General features: G+C 31.4%; 1 protein-coding gene across 1 annotated transcript in view; it reads right to left on the reverse strand.

Annotated features, from left to right (window-relative positions):
- Nucleotides 1-16885: 16885 nt before the first annotated feature.
- LOC145280665 (uncharacterized) overlaps nucleotides 16886-18569 on the reverse strand; it is a 20529-nt gene continuing 18845 nt past the window's right edge. Inside the window, exon 3 of the mRNA XM_080132172.1 lies at nucleotides 16886-16969. Within this exon, the coding sequence (XP_079988298.1) occupies nucleotides 16886-16969 (84 nt within the window). The remainder of the gene's footprint in view (nucleotides 16970-18569) is intronic.

Below are 18569 nucleotides of genomic sequence, written 5' to 3' on the forward strand. Positions count from 1 at the left end.
AAAGTTGGAATTCCTTACGTCACCGATCGGCCGACTGAAGGATAAAGAAATCATATTTTATAAGTGTTGTATCGTGTAGTCATTCTTTACAACAGAAAAGGTAAATGTGTTTTATCATCATCTTATAACGAACTCTTGTATAACCCCTTTACAAGTAATATGTCCTCCCCACCATCATCATAAGTATCTCCTCCTCTCTATATGTGTATAAGAACTGTTGTCTCATATCATGCATATTAATAATATGAAGTCCCCAAGAAGCATCTCAGTCTATATAAATGTCTTCCTCATTATTATTGTCATCTGTTCAGAGTCCTCGTTATAGGAGTCCCCCTTATATATGTCCCCAATCCGAGCCCTCTGCTACATAACACAAGGAGCATCTCCTGTACGTGTTATAATCATCTTTTGTTCTTATTAACTTTGTACATCGGCTACAGAGTTTAAATTTTGTTAGATATGTCATGGTCATTTACATTCTAATGTTGGCAATCTTCCCCCTCCAGATACGGGTAAAATAGCTACGTGTGTCCAATGAATCATTTAAAGTATGTATTTTTTTAGTATTAAATAAGCCAAAACATTTGATCGATATTATTCATCTTGTTTGTTCATACATGATCAGCCATACGATATTTCAAAGTTTTTTTTTCATTTAATATAGTAATTTATTGTCTATGAATCACAAAATGTAACCGGTAATGCTTATCGTTAGGTATATAATATAATTCCTTGTGTAATAGAAGAAATTAGCCACAAAAGAAGCAACGTACTTGTTTAGCATGCCAGATGCGGATATTGCAGAAGGAAAAAAATAAAATACTTCTGGTGGTAGCTGAACTTATTTTTATATGTGGCATAAATTTTCATATGAAGGGAATAGTTGCTATAAGAGAAGCGAATAATGGAGGACAAGAGTTTAGTATTTGACAGCCGAGAGAAAACGTCCAAACTGAGATTTGTTCGTGTGAATTATGGAGTGAGTAAAGAGGAGTTGGGCCAGTTTTCGGTCAATTTTTGCGACGTGCCCCCAGCGTATTATAAACACTCCAACCTCCCCATGTTACAAACGGCTTTCAGAATAAACACTCCCAAACCTCGGAAGTCGTTCTTAACATTGAGAGGTTGGGGGTGTTAATTCCGAAAGCCGTTCTTAACAAAGTTGGGGTGTTTATAATACGCTGAGGCACGTTGTAAAAATTGATAATTTTCTTTCGGAATTAGACTAAGATCAAATACGATGCAAAAGATGAAAAATTCCTATTCGTTTATTTTGATCAATTAGAAAATTTCAACCTTAAATAATGAAGAGTTAGGCAATAGATGTTCAATATCATTAATAGTATACACAATGGAATATCTATATTGCGTTCCATTTAGAAAAAAAAGGGGTTTTTAATAATAAAATAAATGTATCGGAATTTTACTCTATTTTTAAAGTTTTTCAAATAACCAAGTATATTTTACTCAAAAATGTTTTCAAGTTTGCATTTGTATTTCATTTATTTTGAAGAATTATCGGTTGATTCCATTACTCCATCACTCTCATCGATATTTATTTCGTGTTACAAAAAACAAAACAATACAATTTGATATCTTTAATCTGTTTATTTTCTTAAACACCTGCTTCACTTAAAAAGAATTAAAAAAAAAAACGTCGACAGAAAAAAGGGCATTTTAAGAAACAGGTGTTTTTCTCAGATATACTTTGAAAATTCCATTGCAATTTCTTTGAAAAAATAGAAAAATTAACGAATATAAAATTAACAGAAGAAGAATATAAAATTGAAAGAAAGAAAATGATAAATAAAGTAAATTTTTTCCAGTGTCAATTTTTTTTTTACATGACAAATGATTTTTAATAGAGTTCATCTCTTATGCAATATATCAACCACCGATTAAGGATTCCAACTGTATGCAAAGTGGTAAAAACAAACAAACAAAAAAACAACTGAAAATCATTAATGCTTTGAAATTTTAGAAAAAGGCACCAGAAAAGTTTGTAATTAGTAAGACAAAAAAAGAAAAATACACCAGTAAGTCATGTTTTGTAAATAATTTATCCATCATGATTATCATTCGGAGTAATGATAATAATATTCCCTAATGGGCCGAGAGACCAGGGTTCTATCCTCGGTTGACGATTGTTCAAAATCCTTAAAAATCGTACTTGCTAAACACTCAACATTATAAAGGATGATCAAAGGCAAAAGAAGTAATTCTGGAAATTGATTGGCAGCCTTTTTAACTCCTAAGTGTAGCAGCTAACGAAAAAGGAGGCCTCAGGTCGGCCTCAACTTTAATCGATCATTTAGCTCATAACTATCATATGTACAGAGTGGAACGATAAAATTATCACCCTAGAAAAGACGACACGATTCCATTTCCGTTTGATGAAAAAAGGTTTTCTTTTCTTTTTTTTTTCAGACTATCCACTAGTTGACCAGTTGTGTACAAATACCAAGAGCGATAGAAACCTTCTATCATGTCTGAAAGTGACACAATGTTCAACAAGCAAAATCGGAGATCTGCCATTGTACAACATGCTCTCTATCGATCAAAGTTATGATAATAGGACTATTGCCAGCACCCTCACAATACAAATCCGAATGGTTCAACGCAGTTTTCCGACCACGGTTATGGTCTTTGGTGTGGTTTCACGCGAGGGCCACATCATGCCAACTCACATCTTCTGACTGACCCTGGGTGTGGCAGCAAGACTTGGTGCCGGCCCACAAGTCCGAAGATGACTTTGTACTCTTCTCTCACTGACCCTTCTTCTCCCCTGACCTGAACCCACTGAACTACTTCGTTTGGTCATACGTCGAGAATATCACCAACATAACCTCCCACCACACCAAAGCCAGACTTATTTCTACCATACACCGAGTATTGGCCGAGCTCCCGTCAGTGATTGTGGAAAAGGCATGCTCCCAGTTCAGGACCTGTATAAAGGCGGTTATTGAAGCTGAAGGCGGCTACATTAAATAGATATCAGCTCTACTACATAATCAAGTTACCTAAATCGATATTTTTAATAAAAGTTTTAAAATAAAGCTGTAGTGTTGTTTTCTTTAAGGCGACAAATTTATCGTTCCACCCTGTAGGTACAAATATAACATTTCCAGTGACATATACTGAATGTCTAAACTCTAAAGTGAGCAAAAAAACATTTAGTATCTTTATTGAAGTAGGAAAGAAAAATATATTTTTAAATTTTATTTAAAAAAATGTCATCATTTATTTCATATTTGTATATTTAAACATGGGGAGAGCAACATTTTACAAGTTATATACACTTAAAAAATGTCTGTCGTTGTTTCTGGCCTGCTCGTGTGCACACTGAATGATATCATCTATTAAATCAGAGGTTGGTATAACCGGGCATAGTGGATGGTGTCTCTAATATATAGCATTTTCCGTTAAAACAAAGGATAATCGTGCAGAGTGGATGATGTCACGAAATGATGAAATCCTCCATCAAACAAAACAAGGCAGGAAAGTAGGAGGAAAATACTGGCTCAAAAAAGTGACTCGTCAACATTCTCCGATACGGACGCATCAGATGATCAGCAATGAATCTATTTAAGTTATGTAAATTAGTAAAAACTATTTGGATTACTTAATCGATGCTGATACAGATTCAATAATATCTGCTATCAAGTTATGACAACAGCTAAAAACAACCACACACAAAATCACAGTTGGTTTTGGCAAATAAAAAAACAAACAAAAAAAAAAGACAATAAAAATATTACCGGAGAAACGTCGGGTTAGGACAGATACTTTAAAATAAACTAATAGTAGCAAAATGTCGTTTTTGCGTTTATAGATATCCGACGGATAATATTGTTGCAAAACAACACTTAAACAAAATAAATACCACAAGGAGCGCATCAGATGGAGAAAACTGGTGGTTTCACTGTAAAATCTTCCATGAGAAATTGTATGACACAAAAAAGTATCAACTGGTACGGGCAGGTTACCAACTGTAAGTCATCTGAAACACTTCGAACTGTGCCCCGTATCAATGTCGATCGCCCAAAGCCAAGTAATTAGCCGCTTAAGACATGTAAAAAGATCAACTGATCATGAGCTGATCCTAAAGGGAGGCACAAGAAAAATTGTAACAGACAAGAGAAATTGAAAGGCATTCACAAAACTTCACAAATTGATAGGCATTCACTAAACTTCAGCATTTAACACAAAACTAAAAATTAAAATAATAATATATGATTACATAGAAAAATGCGAGAATGAAAGGGTATATGGTTAAGATTAAGCTTAGAAAAGTAAAAGGACTAGTTGTTAAAACTGAAAAAGAAAAAGACAAGATATTCGAGTAAACAATATAGTAAATTTATAACGTAAAATATTGCAGCATTAAGAATTTATATATAATGTTAAATTGAATTTATAAAATAATTCTTAATGCTGCAATATGATAAATTATAAATTTATTATATTTTTACTAAAATATCTTCTTTTTCTTTTCCAGTTTTAATAACTAGCCCTTTTACTTTTCTAAGTTTAAACTTTACCATATCACTTTTCATGCTCGTATTTTTCTATGTAATCCATGATTTTTCCAGGCTTTGAAATAATAATTTCTTTTTTGTGCTCAAATATCACTGTCAACAATCAATACAAAAATTATCATCAACTTCTTAAACTGACTAAATAAAAAAAAATCAAATAAAAGACATAATAAAGTAAATAAACAGAAAGGGGAAAAAAGAGAAACAGAATTAATGGGCAATGTCGTAGGCGAAAGATTATCAGCCCTAGTACAGCAAAGAGCATCACTTTTGCTAACTCTCTATATAACCAAAATAAGATGGCATGTGAGCGACATTCCTGCTATGATTTATGAAGGTGTCAACGACGAAAAAGTTGCTATGCTAATGAACAGCCACTCAGAAGAAATCGTCTTTAAAACTTCAATGTTGAAAAGTTGCAATGGTAACCAACAGTCAATGAGAAGAAATCGTCTCTCACGTTCCGTACTTATTCTGGAGACTTTTGAACACCAGTAATTTTGTTATAACTTTTGTTTTAATGAACAATAATTGAAACATTTGGATTTCAAAATATAGCTAAGAAAGGTAGCATAACAGATTTGGTTGCTATAGTAATCAACAGCAAATCAAAGTAAAAAAAAGTATCTTCGTTCCTTACAAATTCTTAGAATTTTTTAACACAGTTTATAGCTTGTGTTTTACTGAACGAAAATTGAACATCTTTCTTTCTAAAATATAGCTGAATAGGTAACCTATGAACTGTAAAAATTGTTTGAGAGTTGGTCGCAAAATGAGTGATCAGTGAAGCTTTAAAGCAGTTCTAAATGAGTAAAACTAACACTTAACCGTATATTCAAACACTACCGTGTGTGAATAGTAAGGATGTTTATCGTGTAAGGATTTTTCTTCAATTACAACATCATAAAGTGACGAAGATAATACAACATTGCATAGATTTTCCTTTTTTCAGTTGTGATGAGGATGAATTATTTGGACAATCACCAACATCTCAACCTAAACATCACCGAAAAAGAAAGTTGCGTTTCTGTTATGATTCAGCATCAATATCTTACGACAGAACGAACTTTTACGGCAAATGGTTTGCTGAAAGAAAAACATTTTGACTAAGACAAACATGAAACAGTAAACAAAATAAATTTTTAGATTTTGTTTTCAAATAATTTTTTATGAATTTTATACTTCTACAATTTTTTATCTTAAATATTTAAGATCAGACTTTTTTTAATAGAATTTCTATACGAAAAAATGTACCGTTTTGTTTTTGGAGATTTCATTTGAGCAACAGCTAAACAATTGTTGCTTTGTCTTTTAAAATACTTCGTTTCTGGGAACTTTGGGAATTCTGTGAGTTTTTATTATTTTACTCTAAAGGATTTATGGACCTTAATGCTTTTTATTTCTAATTGTTTGTTATTTTTTTAGGTCTTGGTTTATTTTTAGCATATTTTATTCTTTTTATTTCATATATTTTAAGGTATTGACATTTAACGTTCATAGAATTTCACAGAGGATATTGACTCTTAACATTACGAGTATGAACACACGCAATACTTTTTCTCTTAAACACGCATACATACATACATACATACATACATACATACATACACACACACATACATACATACATACATACATACATACATGAGAATGTTATATATTTGTTTTTATTGATTTCTAATGTTTGACGTATATGGATGTATAGGTATGTATAAATATACACACATATAGCCATAGATTATTACGTTTTTACTTTTGTATTTTTTAATGCTCAGGAATTTTTATTATGTGATCGTAGATTTAAAACTTTTCTTTGTTCCATTAAGGAATTGATTATAGACAAGGATTTTCGAGCATTGTAGTATTTTCAGAGAAATTGTCAATCTGCAGAGGTTGATTCTAAACATGAACTTTTGTCTTTCCGATACAATGGAAAAATTTATTTTGTTGAATGCGTTTCTTCCTCGAATTTTATTTATATTTTTCTAAACTTATTCCTTTTTTTTCTTTTATGCAACATAATTTCGTACTTTTTCATTTTCATATATTTATCAACACTAGCGAGACCTGTAAAAATTCCTCGGGAGACTCTTTTATATGTAATATAATGCTGTTGGCATTCTGTGAATCTTCAGCGTAAATAAAGACTCTCTGGCATTATTGTAGCTCTTTTGTTAAGACTGAAAAAGTATTCATCTAAGCTAGCAGGGACGCTCGGCGTAGCCCGGTCGTAAAATACGCTTAAATATATTTTCATTCATGCAGATTTTGCATATATTATTACAGAGTCAATTTTTTTATCGATTCTCATATATTATATGATAAAGTTGTAATTTAAAAAATAACTAAAAATATATCCATATGACTTGGGTGCATCAGCTTGAATCGAAACCGAAACAAAAACTAATGAAGAAAACAAATATAACTTGAGTTATTACTCGTGGTGTAGTGAAAACGGCTAGTTGAGTCCGAGTTAATATTAACCTTTCGCAAAAGAAATACCAAACTGTTAAATGGGGGAAAAGACAAAATCACACCCACCCCTAACTTATATACACTAATTCAGTGGAATTTTAACACGGACATTGGGCAGACACATTGCAACAATAACATCACTTCAAGCTCTGTCCTCAACTTTACTTTTTTAAATCATAAACCCTACCTCCTCATCCCCTCACCCAGCACAGACTAAATCCAATCAACCTTGTTTTACGCACAGCTGAACCCCCATGTCTTCTTTATAAAAACTTTCTTACTGCAAGAAGACTGACATTCGTTACTGATTCCCTTACTGTAAGCGTGATTGCCTGACGAGATCTCTAGTTACTAAATGCTAGAAGAAACATGCTCATGACTGTAGCAGCACATCACTGCTTATGTAAAAACAAGTTAAAAGTATATATAACAGAAAATTTCTAATGAGCAGTTCCACTTAAGTTAACAAATTTACTGAACTTCCATTACTATCGATTACTATATTGTCCTTTTGACTACTCTACACTCTTTAACCCTTATCCTTGAGTGGCCTATCGGCCTTGATAAGTGGTGACGTTTATGTAAAAAACAACCGTCTGTAAATAAACATATCAATGGAAATAATCATTTTTCACGTAGGTCTTCAGATTAGGCTACACCGTTTAGTGTGGACGACTGTCAAAACAGGAAGTCATTTGTTTCAGTAAATATGCGATTATATCGAAAGTTTTTTTTCCTTAAAATAAAAAATGCAACTTGATATCGTTTTAAATTTTTTTGTCCTTTCATTGTCTCTTTTCTTGTTAGTTCCCTATATTAATAAATCTATAAAAGTGAGAATGTGTGTGTGAGGACTCTTCTCAACCTATATATTCAACGAATTTTTGATCTACATACATGAAATTTGGTATATAAATTATTCAGACTTGTGGAAAACTTTTTAATCGGTTATCATACGGACAAAACAGCTGTTAAAGGATCAACACAGAAAAACTGGTAACGCGAGAGTGATCGGAATTTTACTGTTTCACGGATGCGCATGTATGAATCGTTCACATTACAGATTACTTATTTTAAGAGTAAGTAGTTTGAAAAGATCTTTAAGGATTGTGCCACGCTGTTCTAATGGTTATCGTACTTTATTCACTGTCTTTAGGGTTTGGTTTCGATCTCAGCTCGAGTACTTTTTTTACTTGAAAAAAAGTGAAATGTTTAGAAAAAAAATCATAATGCTTGCATGCACATGTTTCGGTTTATTTCCGTTTTTTTTTTTTTTTTTTTTTACTTAAAAAAAAAAGAAATAACGTTACGTTTAATACCGGGCAACACCGGGCAAATTTGCTAGTTTTATATAAAATACCTTTTGATTGTAGACGATTAGATCTTTTCATATTCGTTATTTATTAATTGTCTTTCGTTTCCAAACCATGTTTGTATTCTTCATTTGCTAACATGTTTTGCTCTCCCTTGTTTGATTGCTGGTCTCTTTAAAGACTCATTCTCTGCCACACCCAACGCGTTTCCTGTCCCTTCCTAACACAATTCCCTTTATATTTGCAACCACGTCTTTCTGACTCCTCCTCTGACTCCTTTCCCCCCTATAATTTTATGCCAAGCGTGGTGAAAATGTAATGCACAGATGAGAATGGGGAGGGGGCAAGCCGCGATCTGGAACAACATAAATGAAAGCAACGAGTAAATGGATCAATACCGCAAAACCATGGAAATATCCAAGACAAATTGATACGGAACTGGTAAAGAAAGTAAGAGAACGACAACAAGCAGTAAAATGAAAGATAAAACAAAATCAGAAAGAAAAAAACAAAAGAATGGAGAAATAAAGGTGGGAAATTAAGTAATCAGCAAAGAAAATATAGAAAAAATATGAATGAAAAGGAAAACGAAAATAAATTAAGAAAAACAGAAAAGAAAAATGAAGAAAAAAGTTAAGAACGATATGGGAAAAAATGAAGAAAAAAAAAATAAAGAAAAAAACCAGAAATGCAAGCAAAAATGAAGAAACACATGAAGATAAAAACGAAGAAGAGAATGTGAAGAAGAGGAACAACGCAAGAAAATAATGAGAACAACAAAAAAACAAAGGAATGAAGAAAAGGAAACTATGTGAAAGAAAGAACGAAAAGAATAAAAACAGAATTCATCCTGCTTTTATTCTTTTCAAGAACGAGAAAGAAAAACTGAAACTAAAATGAGGATATAAATGAAAAATAAAATCCTTGAATAAAATTAACACTAATGTGACGGATTCAGAAAAGGAACTAACGAGGTAAAAAGTTTAAGACACAATAAAAATGAAATGAAAAAAGAATGAAAAAAAGGACATAAAAGAAAAGCAATAAATAAGGAAAAATGACTTAATCAAAAGAAAAATAATGAATAGAAATATGGAAAATAGATAAATAAAAATGAAAACAATAAAGAAAGAAAAAATATATAACAAAAAATGTAGGACTTATAAAAGATTAAAAAATATGCGAAAAGTGATAAAAAAAAAACAAAAACGCAAATAAAACGTAAAAATTAATGAAAAGATGAATTAAGAATTAGAGAAAAATATGACGACAAAAAAGAGTGAAGAAAAAGGGTGAAGAAAAAATGGGTAAGAAAAAAGTGCATCAAAAAAGGTGAATTAAAACAGGTGAAAAAAGGGAAGAAAAAGGTGAGGATAAAATGAAAAAAGAAAAAGGGTAAATCAAAAAAGGGCGAAGAAAAGGGTGAAAAAAAATGAAGGAAAAAAGGGTGAGGAAAAAAGGGTGAGGAAACGCGGTGAAAAATAGGGTGAAGAAAAAGGGTGTGAAAAAAAGTGAAGAAATAAGGTTAAGAAAGAAAAGGGCAAAGAAAAAGGATAGAAAGAGAAAAGAATGACAAACAGATGAGAATGGGATAAATAATAACGTGTGTTGGGGGGTGGAGATCACTAATGAAAAAAAAAAGAAAGAAAGAATAATGAAAAAGACAATGAGACTTGAAGGATGACAAATTTCCCCATAGAAGAGATGGCAGAATGACATGGCAGAAGAGGGATTATGAAGCTATCCATGCAATCGGAGAATGTTTCCAAGACGAAATGCCGTTGGCCATAAGTTACTCACAACAGGTTTGACAATGAATTGTTAGAGGTTGGTTGGTTGGTTGCTATGGAAGCATTAAGAATTGATAAGGTACATAGTTTGGGGTGTGTACGGTTTGGTTCGATTATGTCAATCTGCTTGGGTTTGAAAGGATAATTTCTCTACTAATGGACGCTGTCACTTAAAGGAAGGAAAGGATTTAAAAAGCTGAAGGCAAAAAACGGAGCTCATTTCATGGTTTTATGTTTCAAATATGTTTTTACTGTAGATATGCATGCATTTTATATGAGAGTTTTAATATCAGCGGTAACTTTTTTTAAAATTCCTATTCGACTGAAGTTAACGTATCAGAAAAGTCTTTTTCATGACTGAACGACTCTTTTCAGTCAACTGATTTCAATTACACTGTTGTTTAGATTTTTCTGATTCTTACTTGTGGTTCGAATCTCTGTGTGAATACATATTCTATGTATAGCCACACTAATTAGTAGTTGACGACGAAATGGCGATCTGTGGATGGACACCCTGCACTCATGATTTCCGAAAGGATGAAACACTAGTGTCTGTAGGTATTTGATAATTATTACTGTAAATAATATATATATATATATATATATATATATATATATATATATATATATATATATATATATATACACACATGTTTGTTTAGCCTAGGCAACACCCGAAATATTGGTTTTTAAAGATGATTGTTTTAAAAAACTTAAACGGTCATCGTATACGCCAAAAACGGACAAAGGTTATAGCTTGTTGACTTAAAATGCCGAATTGATGAATGAACATGGTTAAATGTATGTTCACCTTTTTCATTAATTACTAATCCATATTAATCCCCAACTGTGCATAAAAATGGATGCCGTAATATCTGGTTCGCTGCACCGTATCACAGCAAATATCCATACACAATTTTAGTCATAATGACCCATTAGTTTAAGAGAAATAATAATACAAAAAAAGAAGAAAAACCGAAGATTGTTCAGAGAAATTCTTTCTTTACTGTTCAGCTACTTTCTCAAGATAGCTGGTGTAAAGAAAAACAAAGTTATGGCTCGAATGGTTATTTTTTGGGGTTTTGTTTTTAGACTATAGTTATAAAATGGAATGACCCAGGATATTTTGCCGTTGAATGTTCAAAACTGTTTATTTTAAATGAATATATTTTACATGTATTCAAAATAGAATCACCACTATGCATATTTAGGATTAAGATGGCTAAACTATTTTACTTTTTATTTACCATAATTTGGAAATGCTGAAGTGATGTCTCGATATTACTTGGTTTATTTCTTTTGTTATTATAACATTTTTTCAATCTGCAAATAACTTCACTCGTATAAAGTTTGCATGTATATTTATTTCAATAAATCTGTGCTACAGAAATATAGGTTTTTCGCACTACAAATATTATAATTTCCGATTTTTATTTTCTTTATCATCATTGCATTTCCTTGTTCTGTTTATTGGAAGTCAAAGAAAATATTCTCATGGAATTATGAATCTTTGGTGAGCAGAAATGTATTTCAAGAAAAAAAAAACTATATTTTACTTCCGTGTTGTGACTCTGATGAAGATATTGGCTTCAAAAACCAGAATAAAAAAAAAAGATTTACTAACCCCCACACAGGAATAACTGAATATTTGGAATTAAGATACGTCAGCTAAGTTTTATATTTGACAAAAACAAGAAACAAAAACAAAAAAAAAACAAAAAAAACGGCATAATGGCTAACTTCGTTTGAGCATAGCAGCTTGGTTTGAGACTATTAATTTCAGAACCAGTAGTTGAAACTGTTCATTTTTTTTCTTCCTTTTAAGATTGTAATGCTGGGTATGGGGCACCCAAGCCAGCTGCCAACATTGCCCTGCTTTTTAATGAAACCAACCGAGAGCTCTTTTTAGTATCCTCGCTGTTCCCTTAAGTGCAATTGCCTGGGTCTCTTTTGTACTTGGTTCACCAGGAATATTAGTTAGGTAAGACTTCAGGTTCTTCTTCATAAGCCCTGTGGCACCTATAATAACTGGTATGATTGATATCCCCTTAAGGTTCCAGTTTCTTTTTATATCATGCATGAGACCCTGGTATTCAGTCAGTTCTAGAATGGTCGTTTATTCCAATATTGTAGTTGATAATAGTATTTATCGTGAAAAGGAAAGCTTATCACAAGATTAGAGTTGATAGTAACATTTATCCTGAAAACAACGGCTTTGCACAGCGTTGATGCTGATGTAATTAAAATAATTGTTTATACGACGACTGCTTGTCGAATGCTTTCTCTTCAATGATTAGAGCTGTTGCTGGTGAAAATAACACTGACAACTTGTGTTGACAAGTGGAGGACCAAAAAGGTATTTTACTTACATGGAGGTCTAGTATGTTTTTATAGAGAAGTTATCAGCGATTACTCACCAGAGCATGTCCTTAAAGTCATGGGATTCTTATAGTTAATTCATCAACAGAAAATACTGTATCACTTTCATGCCCCCTTACAAAAAGTAAAATCAAAATATATAGGCTATTAAACCTTATCTTTTGAATACATATTCCACTTTGTATCAAAATCGATTAACTGATTTTAATTTAAAAAAAAAAAAAAATTTAAAAATGTGTGCTGAAGGTTAAGGGCTTATGAAGAAATAGAAATTCATTAAATATTGTTTAATTGGTGTCTAAAGAATAAAGTATAAATGAAAGTTCATGCAAATCAGAAATATTTATATTTTTAAATGGGAGGTTATGCTCATATTATGCTCTCTCTAAATGTCCTTTAAATACTCAAAGTCTTTAGAATATTTATTAATCTATGTTAAAAATATAAGGTGTCTGAAAATTCAGAGGATTTCTCGCCCCATTTTGCATAAAACTTAAACTAAATATATCACCATTATCCACTCTTACGCCTAGCAGTTGTGCTCCAAAATTCGTAACAATCAGTTTTTTTAGTATTTATTTACACAAATATATAAACATATAGACATACGTAACTTTATATAGAAGATAAGAGGTTACAACGTTCCCCTCTGAGTTAATGTCAATTTCTCAACTATTTGATATGAAGGGCAATAGATGAAGGCTAACTAGTGATTTTCTGTAGCCAGCAGACGATAACTTGTAATACATTCAAAATGACATTTTTAGCGATTACCCACTAGAGCATGTCCTGAAAGAAGACACATCAACTCTTACGCTCCATTAATTTTCTTACAAACACATAATGTGTCTTTTTTAATTTTATTTTAAATTCTATTTGGTTTTATGCTAAATCAACCCAGCGTTGTCCAGGGGTTATTTTATTTTCATTTGTTTGGCCTTTCTTTTTTATAGCATGAATACTTAAAAACAATTTTTTTAAAAACTTTTAAAATTATGACTAGTAGAATACTCGTACAAGATGGGTAAAATTCCCTAGAAAAGACATTTTGAACACTTATGTCCCATTACCAAGGCGAAAATCAAGATAATAATAATACTAAGCCTTATGTCTCGATTCCTTATTTCTATTTTGATCAAAGTCCGTTACATAATATTCATTCTAAAACAAAATTCTTAAATTTAAGGCTTAAGCATGAAATTTCTTAAAAAGTTATTGGATTTACAGGGAATCTTGATAAATATTAAATTACTATGTATAAAATCCAATGAAAGTTTTTTTTAACAACTTTCGCATTAATCCATTTCTTTTATCATTGAGATAAAGCCTGTCCTCATTTGTCCAAATCAAATTTGCATACCTGATTAGCGAAGTCAGCCAGACACATTAAATGAATGCATGAGCATTTGGTTCACTTCAATAAGCACTTACGTAAATTTAATTTTATGAGCAAAGAAGAAGCCTAGGCTTAAATGATAATGATAATAGCTAAAGAAAAGAATCACACATGCAAATTTAATTTATGGGCAATAATATAATAATAAAAAAAAAACGATTTCTTTTTATTTTTTTTATTTTACCCAAAACATTATTATTATTATTATTATTATTATTATTATTATTATTATTATTATTATTATTTATACCCACTAGGAGTTCTCACACAGGCCATTATCAGCAATTACCCACTAATAAGAAAACCAGCAGCATTCCCTGAATTCTGTGTGACAACACATTTCTCCAGATTTCCACCAGTAATCTCCACCATTTGCGATAATCGTTATAGTCCCAATACTCTGTTCTCAGTTGGTTAGTGCTTTTCTTCTTCGGTCTTTCCATTCTCTTTGACCCTTCATAACTATCTTGTGTAGTATAAACGGAGATTATTACCATTTTAGTGGGAAGGGGATGCAGTTTATTAATATTATTATTATTATTAAAAAAAAACAGAATGAGAGAGGGAGAGTTTGTCGATTAGTTCTGTCTTCTTATCGATTATTTTTCTTTTTTTCTTATTAATAGAGAGAAAGAAGGATCCTATGTTCTTTTTCTAACCGATTACTTTTGTTTCAATTATTTCAGGTAATGAATAAAAATTAAATTGTGAACGGGCGAATCAAGCTAATTAAAAATAAAACTCCACGCATTAGTGAACTAATCCAGAGTATTATCAGTACAAATAGCATTAGAGAAATGTGTTTAGTAATGACACAGCGTATTATATTTATAAAGGAAAAGCCTTAGAATATTTGCATAAGAATAATATAAAAGTACATAGACTATTTATTTTGCTATCAAATTTGCATTTTCCTATTCGAACATGTAGAGAGTAGAAAGAAATGAGGATATCATACCCAATGACAAACAAGAAAAAATGTAGGCAGTTTTAGCATTATGTAGATTGAAAGAAATACTTTAAAAATAGGAAGCACAAAGCAAAATAAAATATTAAAAGAAATTCTTTTATAAAGTGGAGTGATTCCCGATAGAAATGATGAAGAGACAGTGTCAGAGGGCAAGTTGTAATGGATGCCCTGTTCAGCATTGCATTAATTCCTGGTCACACTTTTGCCACACTTTATTCAGGACGCTAGATTTAATGGATTGAATGGATGGAATATGAATGCCCGCTTTGGAATTGTAGCTTTGATCAAGATTCTTAATACTTCAAATCACAAATAATTCCTGGCCATTTGCACTAAGTGCAGTGTCTAACAGAGAAAACACAGGCAAATCTGAAGAAGTTGCAAGAATTAAATACCTTTTCACATTTTGAATTCGAACATTTAATGCTGCGTCCATGTATAAGGAGTAAGAAATATTCTCACATAAGGCATCCTTGTTGAACCAAAATAAGCAATATCAATAGGTATACAAATAAGGTATTTTGTTTACATATGAGATATGTGTTTAGACTATGGACGAGAGAGAAAATGTTTATTATGTTATCATCAAATATTATATCTGTATTCTCAGCTTTCTCTGGCCATTGCTATTTTTTGTAAGTCGTTCAGTTGTGAGAACTGGGGAACAAACTTTCGAGCTTCTTCAAGTATGTTTTGTTACAGCTGATAATTAGGACATCAGCATATTCTTTCCATTATTTTAACTCTCGAGTGTGCATCCGTTGATATCTTATATGTTTTATATAGAGTGATGTGGTTCTCAGTTGATTTACTGTGTCGGATATATACTCGAGGGTCATGACAATGGAAAGAATATGCTGATGTCATAGCCTTTCTGATAATATCCTAAATAATTTAGTTCTCAATGACACTTATCTGGTGGTTAAATGTTCAATGGTTAGGTGAATGATATTAAAAATACAATTGTGAATTACTTCAGACTTCTACTAGCTAATGAAATGAGAGCATGTCATTCTTGTAGATTAAATAAAGTGTCCCATTTGAAATTCCTTCTAATATATATATATATATATATATATATATATATATACACACACACACACACACACACACACACACAACATTTTTTTATCCAAATGTTTAATATATTAAAATATATCAACCAATGGCAATGCATATATAGCAATAAAAAATTAAGCCAAGTAAATTGACCCAAATATTAAGCTTCATAATTATCAGTTTCTGTAATCAAGCATTCATATAAAATTTCAAAACCAACATAACATTTTTTTTTTCAGAATATTGATTATTTTTCAAGAATGTTATAATTATTTCGACACTATTCAGACAATTTAAAACTATGTTATTCAAAAATATTCCAGACTAGCATCTCATCAGACGGTTTGAAAAAAAAGACACATTAGTTAATACATATCTGAACAGATTTTCATCCTGTTATTAACGGTACAAAACAGTAGAATCTACCTTCTCAGCGTCATGTTTTTTGTTTAAATCATTTTCCGGAAAGAAATTAAAAGTCAGCAAATTTCATATAATCTGTATCAAATTTAATAGAAATATGAAAGATTTGAATTTTGAAATCAAATCTGTTTGAGCACTTTGCCAGTAAAAACCTTAAATACTCAAGAAGGGTTGATAATTATATATCACAGTAAAGCTGCTAAACTAATAAATTCAGGTGGATTAGAGTACAATAATGCCACAAATGCTACAACTTGACCATCTGTTTCTAACATTAACATTCTTGGATGACTGCCATATTACCTTCCTATTTTCGTTCTCTCGTTTCTGGGCAAATAACCAGCGGAGTCCTGGATAACAGGTTTTGTTCAATGTGACCAAGTGTCTCTTCATGGCACAATTCAAGAAGCTGGCTCTTATTACCTTGACAACTTCATTGTCTCTTAAGTGTCCTTTCCAAAAGAATTTCTATTTCCCCTCTCCTAAAATAAAAGAACTTATTACTATAAGGCATATCATTGTTACAGGTATGATGTTCGATGTCAAGCTACATAAATGAGGGCAAAATTAAACACAAGGTTAGCTTTTAATGTCAATGAAAATGCAGCTCTCAAGATGGATGCAATCTGGATTGAGACAAAAAATATAAATTACACATCTAGAAGGATTTTTGCACTGATCGAGAACGGAAGAAACAGAAGTGTAGTATCATGACATATATAGTTCTTTTATGGAAATCGCCCCAGACAAGACATGAAGCTACTTTGTATAAAGAGCTAAAATATAATAAAACATCAAAATCAAAAATGATCTGCTTTCTTTCTAATGTCGTGCATATGCAATCAATATATCATTTATATGAGATGGCATCACATAATGACCATTACAACTCAATATTTTATATCTTTTTCAATCTTTTAATTCAATCATTCCTAAAGAAGCCAAAAGGTGAAATATTATAACTTAATAAATTTCACAATCTAAGGCATTTCTTACGGCACAATCACGTAGACATACCGGTTCTGGTAAGATCACTGAAGTTAAACAATTCTGAGTTTGGTCCGTGCCAGGTGGGTGACAATTTGACACTACTAAGGCACTGTCTGCAGGTGGAAGGTCAGGTCAGTCCTCTTGCTTTCCAATGTGCATAATGGTAGCGTGTGTACACATTAACAGCCATATGAACAGATGGAGTTTACAAAACTCCATTTAGATTCCGGTCTCAAAATGACGGATGGAAATTTCAATTAGATACTTTATTTGATAGAACAGAAACTCAAATACAATGCATAACGAGTGATCAATTCCTATGAATATTTCGTTTTTTCTAGAACATTTTAACTGTTCAAAAATAAATAGTCAGTGAATCTAAATATAAAATATGCATATATTTATTCAGTTTTCTTTTTTTCGGGGGGGGGGAGCAGGGGGGTAGACATCTTTTCTATAACTGCTGCTCTAATTTTGATGTGTATTTCTACAACATTGTGGTCGAATTAACATCAGATTTTCCTTTGGTTTATCTTTTTAAATTCAGGAATCTTAATATGATTTTAACTCTAGAAAATATCCAAAGTCTAAGCTTAAAAAACAAATGAAATTCCAAGAATTTTTCTTAATTGATGTCTAATGACGATGAAGAAATTTAAATGCAAATCTGAAATATATGATTTTCAATAAGATGTTCTGTCCATATTGTCCTTTAAAATCCTTTTTAAAATACACCACAGAAACTGAAAAGTTGGGAATATTTATTGTTTGAGGTCTTATATATATTGTTGAATTTTTATGAAAGGTTTCCATTCATTTTCCACCTTTTTGTATAAAACTAAAATAAACTAAATATAATCAACATTACTCGTCTTTCCGCAAAGCTTATGTGGTCCAAAATGCATACTGATTAGTTACTTAGTTTAGGAATGAATCCGCTACATAGAAATATCTAAACATATACATATATTTATCTACATATAACGAGACGTATAAGTAATAACATCATCATATAAATACTTTGCTTTTTCTTTGAATTATTTACTTTACAAATACATATAAGTATAAGATGTTTCTCGCATTTAAATCTGGATTAAGATTTTGTGGTTGTCGTCATCACTTTTGCAAATAGTTGTTTGTTTTTTATTCTTCATTTTTTTATTATTTTCCACTTTTTCTTCATCTGACTCAGTCTCTGCCTCATAAAATACATGTCAAAACTTGAGATTTATTTTT

This window comes from Euprymna scolopes, chromosome 1 (assembly GCF_053919585.1).
Source record: "Euprymna scolopes isolate OS-2025 chromosome 1, ASM5391958v1, whole genome shotgun sequence".
Lineage (NCBI taxonomy): Eukaryota > Metazoa > Mollusca > Cephalopoda > Sepiida > Sepiolidae > Euprymna > Euprymna scolopes.